This window comes from Lepus europaeus, chromosome 7, assembly GCF_033115175.1.
Source record: "Lepus europaeus isolate LE1 chromosome 7, mLepTim1.pri, whole genome shotgun sequence".
Taxonomy (NCBI): Eukaryota; Metazoa; Chordata; class Mammalia; order Lagomorpha; family Leporidae; genus Lepus; species Lepus europaeus.
This window is the reverse complement of record NC_084833.1, coordinates 109,115,097-109,132,813: the sequence shown is the minus strand read 5'-3', so window position 1 is coordinate 109,132,813 and position 17,717 is coordinate 109,115,097. Positions and strand designations below refer to the sequence as shown.

The 17,717-nt window shown below is 40.3% G+C and overlaps 1 protein-coding gene across 8 annotated transcripts in view; it reads right to left on the bottom strand.

Moving 5' to 3' along the window:
* The window catches only part of TBCEL (tubulin folding cofactor E like), an 89,346-nt gene that overhangs the window by 39,272 nt on the left and 32,357 nt on the right, over positions 1–17,717 (bottom strand). For all 8 annotated transcript variants that reach the window (XM_062197219.1, XM_062197217.1, XM_062197215.1 and 5 more), the window contains 3 exons: positions 15,314–15,495; positions 13,855–14,111; positions 297–423 (listed from right to left, as the gene is read on the bottom strand). In XM_062197219.1, coding sequence (XP_062053203.1) covers positions 297–423; positions 13,855–14,111; positions 15,314–15,495 — 566 coding nt within the window. The remainder of the gene's footprint in view (positions 1–296; positions 424–13,854; positions 14,112–15,313; positions 15,496–17,717) is intronic.

Sequence of the window (17,717 nt, the reverse complement as noted above, 5' to 3'; positions counted from 1 at the left end):
GTTATGTAGACTTGTGCTTCGTGATTTCAAATTTTATTCAAATATTCTAAATATTGAATAGCACACAAATAGATCTGTGAGAGAGTCTGTCAGAGGTCTTGGCAGGCCAATTACATCTCATGCTTTCCTCGCCATACTGCAGTCCTTTCCAGACAGGATTTGGAGCTACGGAAGCAGCTCCTCCAGGTACATCCTGCTCAAACGGTGGGTAAGCTCATGGGGCACCCCTCCCCCGCAACAGTGCATGAGCCCTTTAATGAAATAATAAGAAAGCAGAAAAAAGCAGGACAACAGACCTGGCTACCACCAGCTTCCTCCGCTCCTCAGTGGTATATGGCTGCAGAAGAGGAATTCCTAACAATCTCACTTCTTCAAGTTTGGGGAATGAATTTAGTTTGTCAATGTCTTCCCAGGACTGCAAACCTAATTTGAGAAAAATATTATTAGAGTAAATCGAGAAAAGCACATGAATCAGAAGGTAAATGAAGCAAAAAATTACTTCCATAATTTATGAAATGTTAAAATGATCATAAATTAGAGAGCCTGAGGTTTTTCTTCAGTGAAGGAAAGAGTAGAATACAATTAAACACCATAAACATGCCCCATAGCCTCTCTCTGTATGCAACCCTAGTGGTCAGGGAGAGAGAGCTCCTTCCCACTGATGGTCTACCAAAACGGCTTACAAGCAGGGTCACTGGTAGTTTCAGCGAACTGGGTGAATGCCAAGATTATATAATTTTAAAAAGTGACAGGACCAACCCATTTTCCTCACATATCGGCTTACAGAATGTGACTATTGATAAGAGTTGATAGTGCCATCCTCAGATTTTTACCTGACAACTTCTGAAATGGGGCGTGGTTAACAGAACCAGAAAGGAAGTATTGTCAGTTCCATACCGTTGTCATGTTGGTGACAGGGGAAATATCTAACATTACAGTTAAAACAAACACAAACAAAAAACCTGAACCTTTGAGTAAGGATAACATGCAGCAAATTAATATTTTTATATCAATAATTCTGAATGAAATTGTCCTTATACCTGTGTACATATGTATCATCCAAAACACTCAACTTCTAACTCAGGTAAAGGTCCAAGTAGGAAAAATATTCTGGTAATAATGAAGCTGGTCGATTTTATAACTTATTAAACACATTTCAGGGAAAAACAACGTCCCTTTCCATTTCCATCAACCGTTAGCAGGTTAAAGGCACAGGAGCAACTTATGAAGATGCTGGTACAAAAACATGCCCAGTCACAACCATGCTGTCCCCTTATAATAGCATTTCCAGTTAGGAGAAGCATAGAGATGGACCACGGTATGGGAAATTGTGCAATAAACAGCTTCCTAGTGCAAATACTCATCTTCAAAATTTAGTGCCTATTCTAATAACCGCTAGGGTAAATTAAACTAAGTTTATGTTAACTCAATTTTAGTTTTTTTTTTTTTTAACTGTGTAGTTGTTTTACGAAATAGGCAGATCAGATCCAGTGTTGTGACACAGTGCATTAAGCCACCTCCTGCAACATCTGCATCTCACGTGGGTGCGGTTCAAATGCCAAATGCCAGGCACTGTGGCCTTCTGGGGAGTAAACCAGAGGGTAAGATTCTCTCTCTCTCTCTCTCTCTCTCTCTCTCTCTTCCTCTCTCTAATTCTGCCTTTCAAATAAATAAATAAAATTAAAACACATAAACACACACACAAAACCTGAACAATAAGGGGACCAGAAGCAAGATAGCAACTGAGTAAATTGCTCCCAGGATGCTCTCCCCACAGGACACCAATGTGAACAGCTGTTAACAGCAAGAAACCCATAAGAATTAAGGAAGCAAGGTGAGAAACAACAGTGCCTGGTTTAGGACAATAATAAGAAAAGATGAATTGAAAAAGTCACAAAGGAAAGAGTTTCCCATATCACCCCTCCCCCAGCTCCAAGCAGCAAAAAGGGGAGAATAACACCCTGTTCTCACTTGCAAGGAAGGAGAGTGAGTTAAGTCCAGACCTAAGAATTGAAACCCAGTACCAGGGCCGGTGCTGTGGCGCAGCGGGCTAAAGCCCTGGCCCGAAGCTCCGGCATCCCATATGGGCACTGGTTCTAGTCCCAGCTGCTTCTCTTCTGATCCAGCTCTCTGCTATGGCCCGGGAAATCAGTAGAAAATGGCCCAAGTCCTTGGGCCCCTGCACCCACATGGGAGATCCAAAAGAAGCTCCTGGCTCCTGGCTTCGGATTGGCACAGCTCCAGCTGCTGCAGCCATCGAGGGGGTAAACCAGCAGATGGAAGATCTCTCTCTCTCTCTCTCTCTCTCTCTGTAACTCTGCCTTTCAAATAAATAAAATAAATCTTAAAAAAAAAAAAAAAAAAAGAAAAGGAAAAAGAAACCCAGTACCAGGCCTCCACAGCAAAACATAGTCCCAGACAGGACCCCACAGTCCATGCTCCTAGGCCTATTCTTGCAGACCAAACAAAATTGACACTTTCAAGCCAGAAAGCCCTCCCCGGCCCCTGTCCCTACTGTAGATAGAGAGTGGAGCAAGACTAGAGCTACTGAGGACTGGAGTGAACATGTGAGTAGAGGACTTTGCCTTGGAGCTCTGTGCCAGGCCTGTTATGGTAAGACTCAGAACCAGATACAGTCCAAAGGCAACTATCCTCAGATGGAGCCTCTAGACCTGCCCTGACGACAGGTGAAACAGTACACCACAGTGGGATGGACCCGGCAGGCACACTCAGGCATCGGGCACACCCACATGGCCATGGCTCAGGTGTGACCAGCTCAGCGTCAGCCTGGTTGGTCAAGGGACTGCCTCATAACCCTCCTTCAACCTCAGGCAGACAGCAAGATTAAGATTATAACCACAGGAGAGCAGGACAGGAGAGTAAGCTTAAGGCTTTGCCTTGGAGCTCAGTGCCAGTGCTGCTGTGGTGAGACCTGGCACTGAGAGAGCCAAGGTTCCTACAATCAGGCCAGAACTTGCAGACACAGCTTCTAGATCTGCCCAGCATCAGGTAGGGGTAGCTTGGTAGGATGCCATCCTGTTTCAGCCTGCATCACTACCAGCCTCACACGGGCCTAGTGCACACCCTCCAGGCTGTGCAGGACGTGGCAGCTCCAAGACCCAGACACCAAGACCCGGCTCGCTGTCAGCACAGATAGCCAAGGGACTGCCTTCATCACTTACCCAACCTCAGGCAGACAGATGCAGAATTCAAAATACTGTTTTAAGAAAACTCAGTGAGCTTCAAGAGAACACAGAGAAAAGATTCAATACTCTAACAGATATACTTAAAAGAGCAAATATATAAATTATTGGAGTTCAAGAGGGACTTCAGGAAGCAAAAGGAAAAAAATGATATATATAAAAAAATCCAAAACCTAAAGAAAGTCAAATTCAACTTAAACAAGTCTATGCCAAGACAAAACCAAGCTCTCCAAGATTAAAGATAAAGGATTCTCAGAGCTGCAAAAGAAAAGAAACAAATGACAAATAAAGGTGTCTGAACCTGCCAGACTGCAGACTTTCTGGCAGAAACCGTACAGGCCAGGATAGAATAGAAGGAGATTTTCACAGCCCTGAAGGAAAAATCTGCTAACCAAAACTACTACATCCAGCAAAGCTGTCTTTTAAATGTGAAAGAGAGATAGACATTCCCAGACACACAAAAGCTGAGAGAGTTTATCACCACCAGACCTGTCCTACAAGAAATGCAAAATGGATTTTCAAACTGAAAGAAAGAGATGCTAGAAAGTAAGAAGAAAATATCTGAAAGTATCAGAAACTCAGCGCTCACAGTAACTACACAGAACAGAGTGCTAAATATTATAGACACGGTACGCAAATCATTCGTATCTTTAGTAACAAAACTAAAAAATTGAACAATTAAAATAATAATTATATAAATAAGTTGAGAGGTAGGCAATATAGAAGGATGTAAAATTCAAAATGTAAGAGGGGATGTAACACAAGTGTAGTTTTTTACTTCTTTATGTTTTTCATTCTTTGTTTCTTTTATCTTTATAATCAATGTTCAGTTGCTATCATTTCAAAAGAGCTTGCTATAATTAAAAGAACTTTTGTGAAAGCTTCTTGGTAACCACAGGCAAAAATCTGTAACAGACACACTAAAAATGATAAGCAAGGAATCAGAACACACTATTACAATAAAATCTCTTTTTTAAAAAAATTTTTGATAGGCAGAGTGGACAGTGAGAGAGAGAGAGACAGAGAGAAAGGTCTTCCTTTACCGTTGGTTCACCCTCCAATGGCCGCTGCGGCTGGCACACTGCGGCCGGCGCACCACACCGATCTGAAGCCAGGAGCCAGGTGCTTCTTCTGGTCTCCCATGTGGGTGCAGGGCCCAAGGACTTGGGCCATCCTCCACTGCACTCCCTGGCCACAGCAGAGAGCTGGCCTGGAAGAGGGGCAACTGGGACAGAATCCGGTGCCCCGACCGGGACTAGAACCCGGTGTGCTGGCGCCACAAGGTGGAGGATTAGCCTAGTGAGCCTCGGCGCCGGCCTAAAAAAAAATCTCTTAACCAAAAAGGAAGATTGTAACAGAGGAAGAAAAGGGAAGGGCAGGGCAGGGCAGGGCGGGGTGGGCAGAGAAGGGAAGGGAAGAAAGTTGGAAGCATTTCCACTAAGATCTGGAAGCAGGCAAGGATGTCCACTTTCACTATTGCTATTCAATATAGTTCTTCTTTTTTGAAGATTTATTTATTTATTTGAAAGTCAGAGTTACACAGAGAGAGAGGGGCAGAGAGAGAGAGAGAGAGAGAGAGAGAGGTCTTCCATCCGTTGGTTCACTCCCAATTGGCTGCAATGGCTGGAGCTGCACTGATCAGAAGCCAGGAGCCAGGAGCTTCTTCCAGGTCTCCCACATGTGTGCAGGGGCCCAAAGACTTGGGCCATCTTCTACTGCTTCCAGTGGAGCAGCTGGGACTAGAACGGCGCCCATATGGGATGCTGGTGCTTCAGGCCAGGGCGTTAACCCTGCTGCGCCACAGAGCTGGCCCCCTCAATATAGTTCTGGAAGTTGTAGCCAGAGCCATTGTAAGAAAAAGAAGTCGGCCGGCACCGCGGCTCACTAGGCTAATCCTCCGCCTGTGGCGCTGGCAACCCGGGTTCTACATCTACAGCTGGACAGCTTCTCCATGTGAAATATACAGAGTGGTTGGCCGGTGCCATGGCTCACTAGGCTAATCCTCCGCCTGTGGCGCCCGCACCCCGGGTTCTAGTCCTGGTTGGGGCGCTGGATTCTGTCCTGGTTGTTCCTCTTCCAGTCCAGGTCTCTGCTATGGCCCGGGAAGGCAGTGGAGGATGGCCCAAGTGCTTGGGCCCCTGCACCCTCATGGGAGACCAGGAAGAAGCACCTGGCTCCTGGCTTTGGATCGGCGCAGCGTGCTGGCCGTAGCAGCCATTTGGAGGGTGAACCAACGGAAGGAAGACCTTTCTCTCTGTCTCTCTCACTGTCTAACTCTGCCTGTCAAAAAAAAAAAAAAAAAAGAAAAAAAAGAAAAAAAGAAAAGAAAAGAAGAAGAAATCAATGGGATACAAATCAGAAAGGTGGAAGCCAAATTATCGCTGTTTGTAGATGACATGACCCAAAAGACTCCCGTAAGAGACTATTGGAACTCATAAGAGAGTTTGGTAAAGTTGCAGGATATAAAATCAACACACAAAAATCAATAGCCTTTGTATAAACAGACAATGCCATTGCTGAGAAAGAACTTCTAATTATGAATTATCATTCATAATAGCTACAAAAAAACTAAATACCATGGAATAAATTTGATCAAGTAGGTGAAGGATCACTACAATGAAAATCAGAAAACATTAAAGAAAGGAATAAGACACAAAAAAATAGAAGAACCTTCCATGTTCACGGACTGGAAGAATTAATACCATCCAAATGTCCATACTACCCAAAGCAATTTACAGATTCAATGTGATCCCAATCAAAATACCAATGACATTCTTCTCAGATCTAGAAGAAATGAGGCTAAAATTCATATGGAATCACAAGAGAACCTGAATATCTAAATCAATCTTAAACAACAAAAACAAAGACAGAAACATTACAATACCAGATTTTAAGACATGTTACAGGGCAGTTATAATCAAAACAGCCTGGTACTGGCACGGAAATAGACATGCAGACCAAGGGAACAGAATAAAAACCTCAGACGTCAATGCAGGCATCTACAACCATTCTTTGACAAAGGAGTTAAAATTAATCCCTGGAAAAAGGATAGTCTCTTCAAGCAATGGTGCTAGGAAAATTGGATCTTCACATGCAGAAATACAAAACAAGACCCCTACATTATATATTATACACAAATCAACTCAAAATGGATCAAGGATTTAAATCTATGACCTAATACCATCAAATTACTAAAGGAGAACATTGGAGAAAATTTGCACGACATTGGCATAGGCAAAGACTTCTTGGAAAAGATCCCAGAAGCACAGGCAATAAAAGCAACAACTAGACAAATGGGATTACATCAAGCTAACAAGCTTCTACACTGCAAAGGAAACAATCAACAAAGTGAAGAGGCAACCAAGAGAAAAATGGAAAATATATGCAAACTATGCAACTGATAAGGGATTAATATCCAGAATCTATAAAGAGCTCAAGAAACTCAACAACAATAAAAGGAACAATCCAGAGCCGGCTTTGTGGCATAAGGGGGTAAGCCTCTGCCTGCAATGTCAGCATCCCATATGTGTGCTGGTTCAAGTTTCAGCTGCTCCACTTCCAATCCAGCTCCCTGATAATGTGCCTGGCAAGGCAGCAGAAGATGGCCCAAGTACTTAGGCCCCTGCAACCACATGGGAAACCTAGAAGAAGCTCCTGGCTCCTGGCTTTGGCCTGGCCCAGCCCCGACTATTGGAGCCATTTGAGGAGTGAACCAACACATGGAAGATCTCACCCTCTCTCTGTCTTTCTCCTTCTCTCTGTATCTCTGCCTTTCAAATAAATAAATATATCATTAAAAAAAGGAAGAAAGAAAATGAACAATCCAGTAAGAAATGGGCAAAGGACTTGAACAGGCATTTTGCAAATGGTAAAATTCAAATGGCCAATAGACACATGAAAAAATGCTCAAGATCACTAGCCATCGGGGAAATGCAAATAAAAACCATGATGAGGTTTCATCTAACCCCATTAGAATGGTTAGCATACAGAAATCAAAAAACAATAAATGCTAGCTAGGATGTGGGCAGAAAAGTACCCTAAAATACTGTTGGTAGGAATGTAAACTAATATAGCCATTGAGGAAGATAATATGGAGATTCCTCAAAAAGATGAAAATTCTAGGTATACCATATAAACCAGCCATCTCATTCCTGGGGATTTACCCAAATGAAATGAAATCAGCATATGAAAGAACTATCTGTATTTCCAAATTCCATAGTGTATGTATACCATATTTTCTTTATCCAGTCATTGGTTGATGGACATCTGGGTTGTTTCCATAATTCAATTCACAATAGCTAAGATATGGAAATAATCAGATGTCTATCAACCAATGACTAGATAAAAAAATGTGGTATACATACACTATGGAATATTACTCAACAATAACAAGAATGAATTCCTACCCTTTGCAACAAAATAAATGCAACTGGAAACCATTCTATTTAGCAAAATAAGCCAGTCCCAAAAAGATAAATATCATGTGCTTTCCCTGATGTATGGTAACTAATAGAGTACAAAAAATGTAATGTATATGAGTGAAATTGACATTTTGAGATCTGATTATTGTTTACAGCCCTTGTCTCTACTGCTGGAGGAAAAGTATTTATTTTTAATAAAATCAGAGATGAAAATGTAGACATTATAACTAACATTACAGAAATACAAGATTGTTAGAGATTATCATGAACAATTTTATACCAAAAATTTGATAACCTAAAAGAAGTGGACATATTCCTTAATAAAGTTACTTTACCAAGATTGAATCATAAAGAAAAATAATTCTTAAATAGATCAATAACAAGTAATAAGATTGAATCAGTAGTTAAAAAAAGACACTCAGACTGTTCTTCGTCTCCCAAAAAAGTCTGTAGGCTCCCAACAAAGAAAAACTCAGCATTAGATGACTTCATTGCTCAATTCTACTAAACATCTAAAGAAAAACTAACACCAAATCTTCTCAAATTACTCCAAAAACCAGAAGAGAGAATTTTTCCAAACTCATTCTATGAGGCCAGCATTACTCTAACACCAAAGCCAGAAAAGGATACAACAGAAAGATAAAGCTATAGACCCAAATCCTGATGAACACAAATGCAAAATCCTCAACAAGATACCAACAAACTGAATCCAATAGTACATTAAAAAGATTATTCATTATGATCAAAAGGGATTTATCCCAGGGATACAAGGACTGTTCGACAAAGGCAAATCACAAAATGTGGTGCACCACATCAACAAAATTCAAGACAAAAATAATACATGAACTTAAATAGCTGCAGGAAAGACATCTGATGAAATGCAGCATATCTTCATAATAAAAACTCTGAACAGGTTAGGTTCAGAATAGTGTACATCAACGTCATAAAGGCTATGGAGAACAAGTCAACAGCTAACATCATGCTAAATGGGGGAAAGCTGAAGGCTTTCTCTCTGAGATCTGGATGAAGATAAGGATGCCCATTTCCTGGGCCAGCGCTGTGGCGCAGCAGGTTAAAGCCCCGGCCTGAAGTGCTGGCATCCCATATGGGCGCTGGTTCTAGTCCTAGCTGCTCCTCTTCCGATCCAACTCTCTGGTATGGCCTGAGATAGCAGTGGAAGATGGCCCAAGTCCTTTAGCCCCTGAACCTGCATGGGAGACTTGGAAGAAGCTCCTGGTTCCTGGCTTCGGATCAGCACAGCTCCAGCCATTGCGGCTGTCTAGGGAGTGAACCAACGGATGGAAGACCTCTCTCTCTGTCTCTACCTCTCTCTGTAACTCTGTCTTTCAAATAAATAAAATAAATCTTTTAAAAAAAAAGGATGCCCATTTCTACCACTTTTATTCAACTTAGTACTGGAAGTCCTAGTCAGAGTGAATGGGCATGAAAGAGAAACAAAAGGTATCCACATTGGAGAGGAAGCACTGTCAAATTGTTGTCACTATTACAGATAATATAACTTATACACAGAAAATCCCAAAGACCCCATCAAAAAACTACTACAGTTAATGAATAAATTGAGCAAAGTCCCATGATACAAAGGTCAAAATACAAAAATCCATGGTGCTATTATACCCACTAGCAAATTATCTGGAAAAGAAAATTTTTAAAAATCTTATTTCATGGGGGGGGGGGGGGGGAGCCATTATAATCCATAAGCTGTACTTTGGAAATTTATATTCATTAAATAAAAGCTTTTTAAAAAAAATCTTATTTCAAATAGCTACAAAAGAAAAATATCTGGGAATAACCTTAACCAGACTTTTAAAAATGAGGTGAAAAGGGCCGGTGCTATGGCGTAGCGGGTAAAGCCGCTGCCTGTGATGTCAGAATCCCATATGGGCACAAGTTCAAGTCCCAGCTGCTCCACTTGCGATCCAGCTCTCTGCTATGGCCTGGGAAAGCAGTAGAAGATCGCCCAAGTCCTTGGGCCCTTGCACCCATGTGGGAGACCTGGAAGAAGCTCCTGGCTCCTGGCTTTGGATTGGAGCAGCTCTGGCCATTGCGGCTAATTGGGGAGTAAACCAGCAAATGGAAGACGTTTCTCTCCTCTCTCTCTCTCTCTGCCTCTCCTTTCTCTGTGTAATTCTTTCAAGTAAATAAATAAATCTTAAAAAAAAAAAAGGTGAAAAATCTCTACAATGAAAACTATAAAACACTCATGAAAGAAACTGGGGGGACACCAAGAAATGATTACATTCTGTAATCATGGAATGGAATAGTCAGTATAGTTAAAATGGCCATATTATCCAGAGTCAAATACAGAGTCATTGCAACTCCTATCAAAATACTAATGATATTTTTCACACAACTAGGGAAGAAAATCCTAAACCACACACACACACACACACAACACCTGAAAAGCAATCTTTAGCAAAAAGTACAAAGCAGGAGGCATAACACTACCTGACTTTAAAATGTATTACAAAGTTATAATAAGTAAAACAGTATATTGGCATAAAAACAGATACATATACCAACGAAACAGAATCGAAAGCTTAGAAGCAACCCCACACATTTACAGTCAACTGTTCTCTGACAAAGGTGCTAATAGCTTGCACTGGAGAGAGAACAGTCTTTTCAATATGTAGTGCTGGAAAAATTGGATATGCACATGTAGATGAACAAAACCAGAGTCCTGTCCCTTACCATATACAAAAATTCAACTCAAAATTGATTGAAGACCTGAAGATAAAACCTGAAATTATGAACTACTAGAATAAAACACAGAGGGAATGCTTCAGGACACTGAAATGGGCAAGAATTTACTGGTTCAGATCCCAAATGGGAAAAAAAAAGCAAAAATAGATAAATAGGATTTCATGAGACTAAAAGCTTCTGTGCAGCAAAGGAAACAATCAGCAGAGTGAAGAGACAACATATAGAATGGGAGAAGATACCTGCAAGTTAAACATCTGGAGGAGAGTTAATAATATGTAAAGAATTCAGTTCAAAGACAAAAAAAAAAAAAATTAAAAATGGGCTGGGGCCACCATTGTAGTGTAGAGGGTAAAGCCTCTGCCTGCAATGCCTCTATCCCATATGGGTATTGGTTTGTGTCCTGGCTGCTCCACTTCTGATTCAACTCCTTGTTAATGGCCTGAGAAAAGCAACCGAAAATGGCTCACGTGTTTGGGGTCCTGATGCCCATGTAGGAGACCCAGAGGAAACTCCTAGCTCCTGGCTTTGGCATGGCCCAGCCCTGGCCATTGTAGCCATCTGAGAAGTGAACCAGAGGATGCAAGATCTCCGTCTCCCTGTCCTCTGTCTCTCCCTCTCTCTCTGTAACTCTGATTTTCAAATAAAAAAATATTTTTTTTTAAAAATGGGTGATGGATCTAAGCATTTTTTCAAAGAAAGGCATGCATATGACCACAAGTACATCAAAAAATGTTTAGTATCACTGATCATCAGAAAAATACAAACCAAAACCAAAATGAGCATTGCACTCATTGAATGGCTAAGACCAACAAGACGAAAGATAACATGCCCTAGTAAGAATATGGAGGAAAGGGAATCCTTGCACACTGCTGGTGGGAATGCAAATTATCACAGCCATTCTGGAAAACAATATAGAGTTTCTTCAAAATAGAACTACCTTATGATCCAGCAAACCACCACTGGGTAGATGCACAAGGGACACGAACTCACTCTGGCAAGAATCACTCTGATGCAAAGAAATTCTGCACTCCCATGTTTATTGCAGCACTCTTCACAATAGCCAGGAATGGAAACAACCTGTGTATACTACATCTGACGAATGGATAAAGACAATGGGGTACACGTATACACAATGGAAAACCATTCAGCCACAAAAAAGGATGCAATCCTCTTATCTGCAATAATATGAATAGAATTGTAGGACATTCTGTTAAGTGAAATAAGCCAAGCACAGACAAGTACTGTATGATCTCACTCATGTATGCAATCTAAAAAAGTTGACTGCATGGAAGTTGAGAGTAGAAAGGTAGTTACCAGAGGCTGGGGAGAGTAGAAGGAGGGAGGGGTGGGGAAGGGTTGATTACTGGGTACTAAGTTATATTAGATAGGACAAAGAAGCTCAGGTGTTCCATTGCACAATCTGGTGATTTTAGGTAATGATAATGCCATGTGTGCATGTGTGTATGCATATATATTTAAAAGGCAGAATTTTCCCTTTATAAGTATTATTTTTTTAAATTTTACATATCTTAAAAGGAAAGTTAGAATATTCATCACAAATAAATGATAAATCTTTGATGAGACAGATATGCTTACTCTGATCTGAACATGACATAATGTATTCATATATCAAAACATCACATGGTACCCCACAATATGTACAATTTGTATGTATCAGTCAGAAACTTAAAAAAAAAAAAACTTCAACAATAAGGAATCAGTAACTTGACTGAACAATGGAGCAGACACTTCACCAAAGAAGACAAACAGGTGGCAAGTAGGCCTATGAAAAGATGTATAACACCACAGGATCAGAAAATGATAATGAGATACCACAACACACCTACTAGAATGATTAAAATCCAATACACTGAAAACACCAAATGCAGGTAAGAATGCAGAGTAAGAAGAATTGTCAACTTCGGTGGTGGGAATACAAAATGATACAGCTACTGCGGAAGACAGTTTGACAGTTTCTTATAAAATTAAATATACTTTTACCATATGATCCAGCAATCACACTCCTTGGCATTTACCCAAGTGAACTGAAAACTTAGGTCCACACAACCCCCTGCATATACATGTTTATAGCATCTTTATTCATAATTGCCCCAAAACTTGGAAGCAAACAAAATGTCCTTCAGTGGGTGAGTGGATAAATAAAATATGTTGCATCCAGAAAATGAAGTATTATACAGCACTAAAAATAATGAGCTTTCAAGTCATGAGAATATATGGAAGACCTAAATGCATATTACTAAGGGAAAGAGGCAATCTGTAAATCTACATACTATATGTTTCCCACTATATAATACTCTGGAAAAGGCAAAACTGTAGAAACACTAAAAAAATCAGTAGTTGCCAAGGTTAGGGGCATGAATATGTAGAACACAGAGGGATGTTAGGACAGTGAATCAATTCTGTAAAATACTCAATGGTAGATGCATGGCATTACACATTTGTTAAAACCCAAGAGGGAACCCTAATGTAAACTCTGAACTTGGTGTGAAATGATGTGTCAGTGTAGGCTCACCAATGGAAGTGGTGCAAATGTACCACTTTGGTGCTGATGGTGACAGTGGAGGAGGGTGTGTAGGAAGCATGGGAACTCTTTACTTTCTGCCCAATTTCTGCCCAATTCTCTCCCTACTATACAGTCTCCAACAAAACCAGACTGTCCGGAACTCCTGGTAACTTAATTGTTTATACTGAGAAGGTTGGCAAGGCACCAAAATCTGCATGTGGCGTGTGCCCAGGCAGACATCGAGGGGTTTGTGCTGTGAGATCTAAAGCTCTGATGAGGTGGTCTAAAATGAAAAACCTGTCAGCAAGGCCTATGGTGGTTCCTTGTGTGCTAAATGTGTCCGTGACAGGATCAAGCATGCTTTCCTTATCAAGGAGCAGAAAATCGTTGTGAAAGTGTTGAAGGCACAAGCACAGAGTTAGAAAGCTAAATCTTAAAAAATGAAGTTTTTCTTTTGAGTAATTAAAAACAAAACCTAAAACCACTATAAAGAATAAAATTGATTAATTTTAAAAAGGGAAATAAGTTAAATATATTCACGCCTATGATCCATGGGATCAGACGGCAATAAACTGCCGACCAGTTACACACAGACACCGGGAAAGTGAGCACTTGAAAAAGCACAGCAGGTTAGGATTCTTTAAATTATGTACGGACATAATGGCCTCATTTGTAATTCTTTGTACCCTTTCTTACTTTGCCTTTCCCTTTTAGATTCATCAGTTTCACTTCACTCCTTTCTTAGCATGACCCTTTTAGCGTATAAAATATAAATTGCTAACAGTGCTCTGCCACTTAATATTTATCAGACCATTCATGAAAATGAATGCTTCTATTTAGCCAATCAATAGGCATCTGCATGTCATGTTGAAAATTCATCCTCTAAAAGGGTAGAACTATGACTGAAAGAAATATACTCTCATTGGACTTCACGCACAGGCTCAGATCAATTTGCATGTAGAATGAAAGCCAGCCTGTATCTCACCTGACTTATGGAGGCTGATGGATCGCAGATTGGGAAACAACCTGGCTAATGAATCATCAGGCTCCTCAATAGCATTCAGATGATTGTTGGCCAGGACCAGGGTATCCAGTGAAGGAAACATAACTCCTAGCTTCCGTATTTCAGTCCAGTCTTGGAGGTTATTGTCTGTTATATGTAGTAGCTTAAGAGAATGACAGCAAATAGAAGGACAAGACACTGTTTCATAGTCATTAAGGCACAGGAAGAGCTCCTCCAAACTGCAGAGAAAAAAAGGAAATATTTCATTGTTAAAGCAGTTTTACACTCATTTTCATTCAGTTAGTAAATAAATAAATGCCTACCATACTCAAAGTAACTCAAGATAGCAGGGAAGAGAAAACCTAAAGTACATAAGAGAGCAGAGAATGATATAAGCTGCACTAAATTAATTTTGTGCTTAAATGATTAAGTACTAAAGTAAGTGGTAATAACTGAAAGTAATAGTAGTTAACATAGCAATGAAATTGAAATTGCAGTCAGAAGGATTCAGGGCCTGAAGGAGGGGGTGGACTTGTACATATTGAGAGAAGATAGAAGAAAATTCTATAAACAAAATGAACAAATGTTTAGAAATAATAACTAACATTTAATGAGTTTCTACCCTATGTCATGCCCTTTGCCATACATTTTACTTCTCTGTCTGCCAGGTAAATACAATTAGGCCCATTTTATAGAAAAGGAAAGCTGTTGAGCTCAACTGTTAAGTCACTCATCATAGATCATATGGTAGATGAGTAGGACTGAAATTTCAAATCTCATTCTACCAGGATGGATTTTGCATGCAGTGAGGAAACCAATTTCATTAGAGTGAGAGTGAGAACTAATGATGGAGTAAGACAAGATTCTGAAGGGCTTTGATAATTTTTTCAATATTTAGGTAAACTACAACTTCACATATTTCTTTAAACTACAAAAAAGAGATATAAACAAAACATGATAAAAGGTTTCCAAACTGACCAAAAAAGGTATAATTTATTTCTTTTATTATTGAAAAGAATACTAAGTCCTATTTTCCATCAGACCAGCTAGGTATTTAAACATCTAAATGTTAACATATTTCAGAGATGCTATGATCTTCTTCCTTCCAAAGGCCAGAGGCAAAATTCTTACATCGGGTAATCAGAAGATTAAAACAGAGAAAGACTAGTTGACCTAGAAGTGTTAAGTGCTTCTCAGGGGTATTTTCTAGCCAAAGGATGACATATCCTATGTCTTGGTGCTACTCAACACCGAACAAGGATTCCATTGGAAGTGCTACTACATTACCCTCCTACCCTCATTCTCACTGCTTCATTTTTCTAACCTGTTTCTCCGCACAATCTGCAGTTCTAGTATTTCTGAGATGGGAGATCAGCAGTAATTCTACATATGAACACAGGTGGCAACATAGCTCCCTCCTGACCCTGCTCTCTGGACTTACTCTGGTAACTCCTGCAGTATCGTGTGGACTGTCTCCCATGAAGCTTTGATGTTGTTGAGGACAAGTTTGCGAACCCCAGAGAAGGACCCAGCACATGTTCTTTCTAAAACCGACAAATTCAGAGGGTTGGAACTCAGGTTTAGAAACTCCAACTGGGGAACATTTGATACAATTTTACTGACCTATGGGGGGAAAAAAAAAAGAAAAGAATATCAGGTAGTAATCAGAGCTTTTAAATAGCAATCATGTTCAAGAAAGCCTAAGTGAGTGTGCCTCCAGGCAAAGGACCATTTACCTCAGGGAGTCCTACTTAGCAATGGTGCCCACAGAGGGAACAGGTGATTTCAACAACTCCTGGCAAATAATTTATCTCTTTCTATGAAATAGTAGCATGACAATTAATGGTACAAAAGAACGATTTCCTGTGTCCCTTGCGCAAGATTTCCAATTTTGCTCTATATCATATTCCCTTTGATAAATGAAGAAAAGATAGTTTAGATGCTATTTTAGGCTATAAGCTTTAAAGAGCTGAGATTGGGTCATGTGATTCTCTCTGAGTATCTCCTTTCTCTCATATTTAGTACAACACTAATTAAAGGTTTTAAAACCACTTAGGAACCATGCATATGCTCACAAATATGTAGTCACAGTTAGAAAACTGTTTCAATTTGACTAAAAGACACCAAACTTTAAAAATAAACTCACCAAAAAGCAAAAAGCATCCATAACTATTAAAAAAAATAAAAGGAGTGTGGGACTGGCCCTGTGGCATAGCAGGTAAAGCCACCGCCTGCAGTGCCAGCATCCCATATGGGCACCGGTTCAATTCCTGGCTGCTCCACTTCTGATCCAGCTCTCTGCTATGGCCTGTAGCTACGGCTACAGGCTTTCTTCTACAGCAGTAGAAGATGGCCCAAGTCCTTGGGCCCCTGCACCCAAGTGGGAGACCCAAAAGAAGCTCCTGGCTCCTGGTTTCAGATTGGCACAGCTCTGGACATCACAGCTGTTTGGGGAGTGAACCAATCTCTCTCTCTCTCTCTCTCTCTCTCTCTCTCTCTCTCTCTCTATCACAGCTGTTTGGGGAGTGAACCAATCTCTCTCTCTCTCTCTGCCTCTCCTTCTCTTTCTTTCAAATAAAATAAATAAATAAAAATAAAAATAAATAAAAAAGGAGTGCACAAGTGGCATAGTGGTTAAGAAGCCCATATCTCATATTAAAGTACCTGGGTTCAAGTCCCACTTCTACTTTGGATTCCAGCTTCCTACGAATGCACACCCCGGAGACAGCAGGAGATGGCTCAGTAATTGGGTTCCTGACACCTCTGTGGGAGATCTCGATTGATTTTCTGGTTCCTGGATTCTGGCATGGGCCTGGCCCAACCCTGGCTATTGCAGATATTTGGGAGAGTGAACCAGTGGATGGAAGCTCGCTCTCTCTCTCTCTCTCTCTCTCTCACTTCTTCCCCCTCCACAACTGCCTTTCAAATAAAACGAAAAATAAATTTTAAAAAGAAAATATTATCATCAATTTAATGATTTTGCTAGCAACTTAGCAGACAAAAAAATAAAATAAAAAGAAATGAGCATTATGGACCTTAACTATTTGCTCTGCTTAGTACCAGTCTCTTTAACATAGCTTATTTCACTAAGTTCTCAAAACAACTTGCAAGATAAATACTCCCATTTTCATTTTAATAAATGAGCAAAGTAAGGCTTAGAGACGTTAAATAATTTGACTAAGGTCTCACAGTCACAAAAGCCAATACTGGGATTTTTCATTGTTTTTTCTAATACACTATAATGAATAGATCATAAATATAATAAGAATAATGAATATAGATCATTGAAGCATAATCGGCGCAATCAGGAAGAAGGAATAGCTTAAACAAACATGAAATTAATGTAATATGCCCTGTGAGTTTATTAAGCCTCAAATAGCCAATGTGGTAACAGTTATGAGAACGGGAGTAGAAAAAAGTAGTTAGGACTAATTTTAGAGTTGGAAACCCTGGGTTCAAACCAGGTTCCAATGCTTCCTGGGGATGTGGTCTCAGTCTCACTTTCCTCCCAAAGTACAGCACTACTGGCAGGATTAACATGGAATGTGCTCAGCACAGCCATCAGCACATGTTTCTGAACCGCATTCCTTTGCCCGCTTCCCCAACAGCACATAAACTCTATGAAGGCAGGGAGAGCCCTGACCTAGTTTACTACTGTCTGGTGGACACTGATATCTATTGAATAAGTTAATAGCACAAAACCTTCAACAAATGTAACGATTACTAAACCAACATCTCAATGCTGACTATCCATCAGAATCAGTGGTAGAACGTTTAAAAACACGTTGATTCTCAGGTTCCACCATGACTGTTGAATCAGAAGCCTTCGTAGATGAGACAAGCTT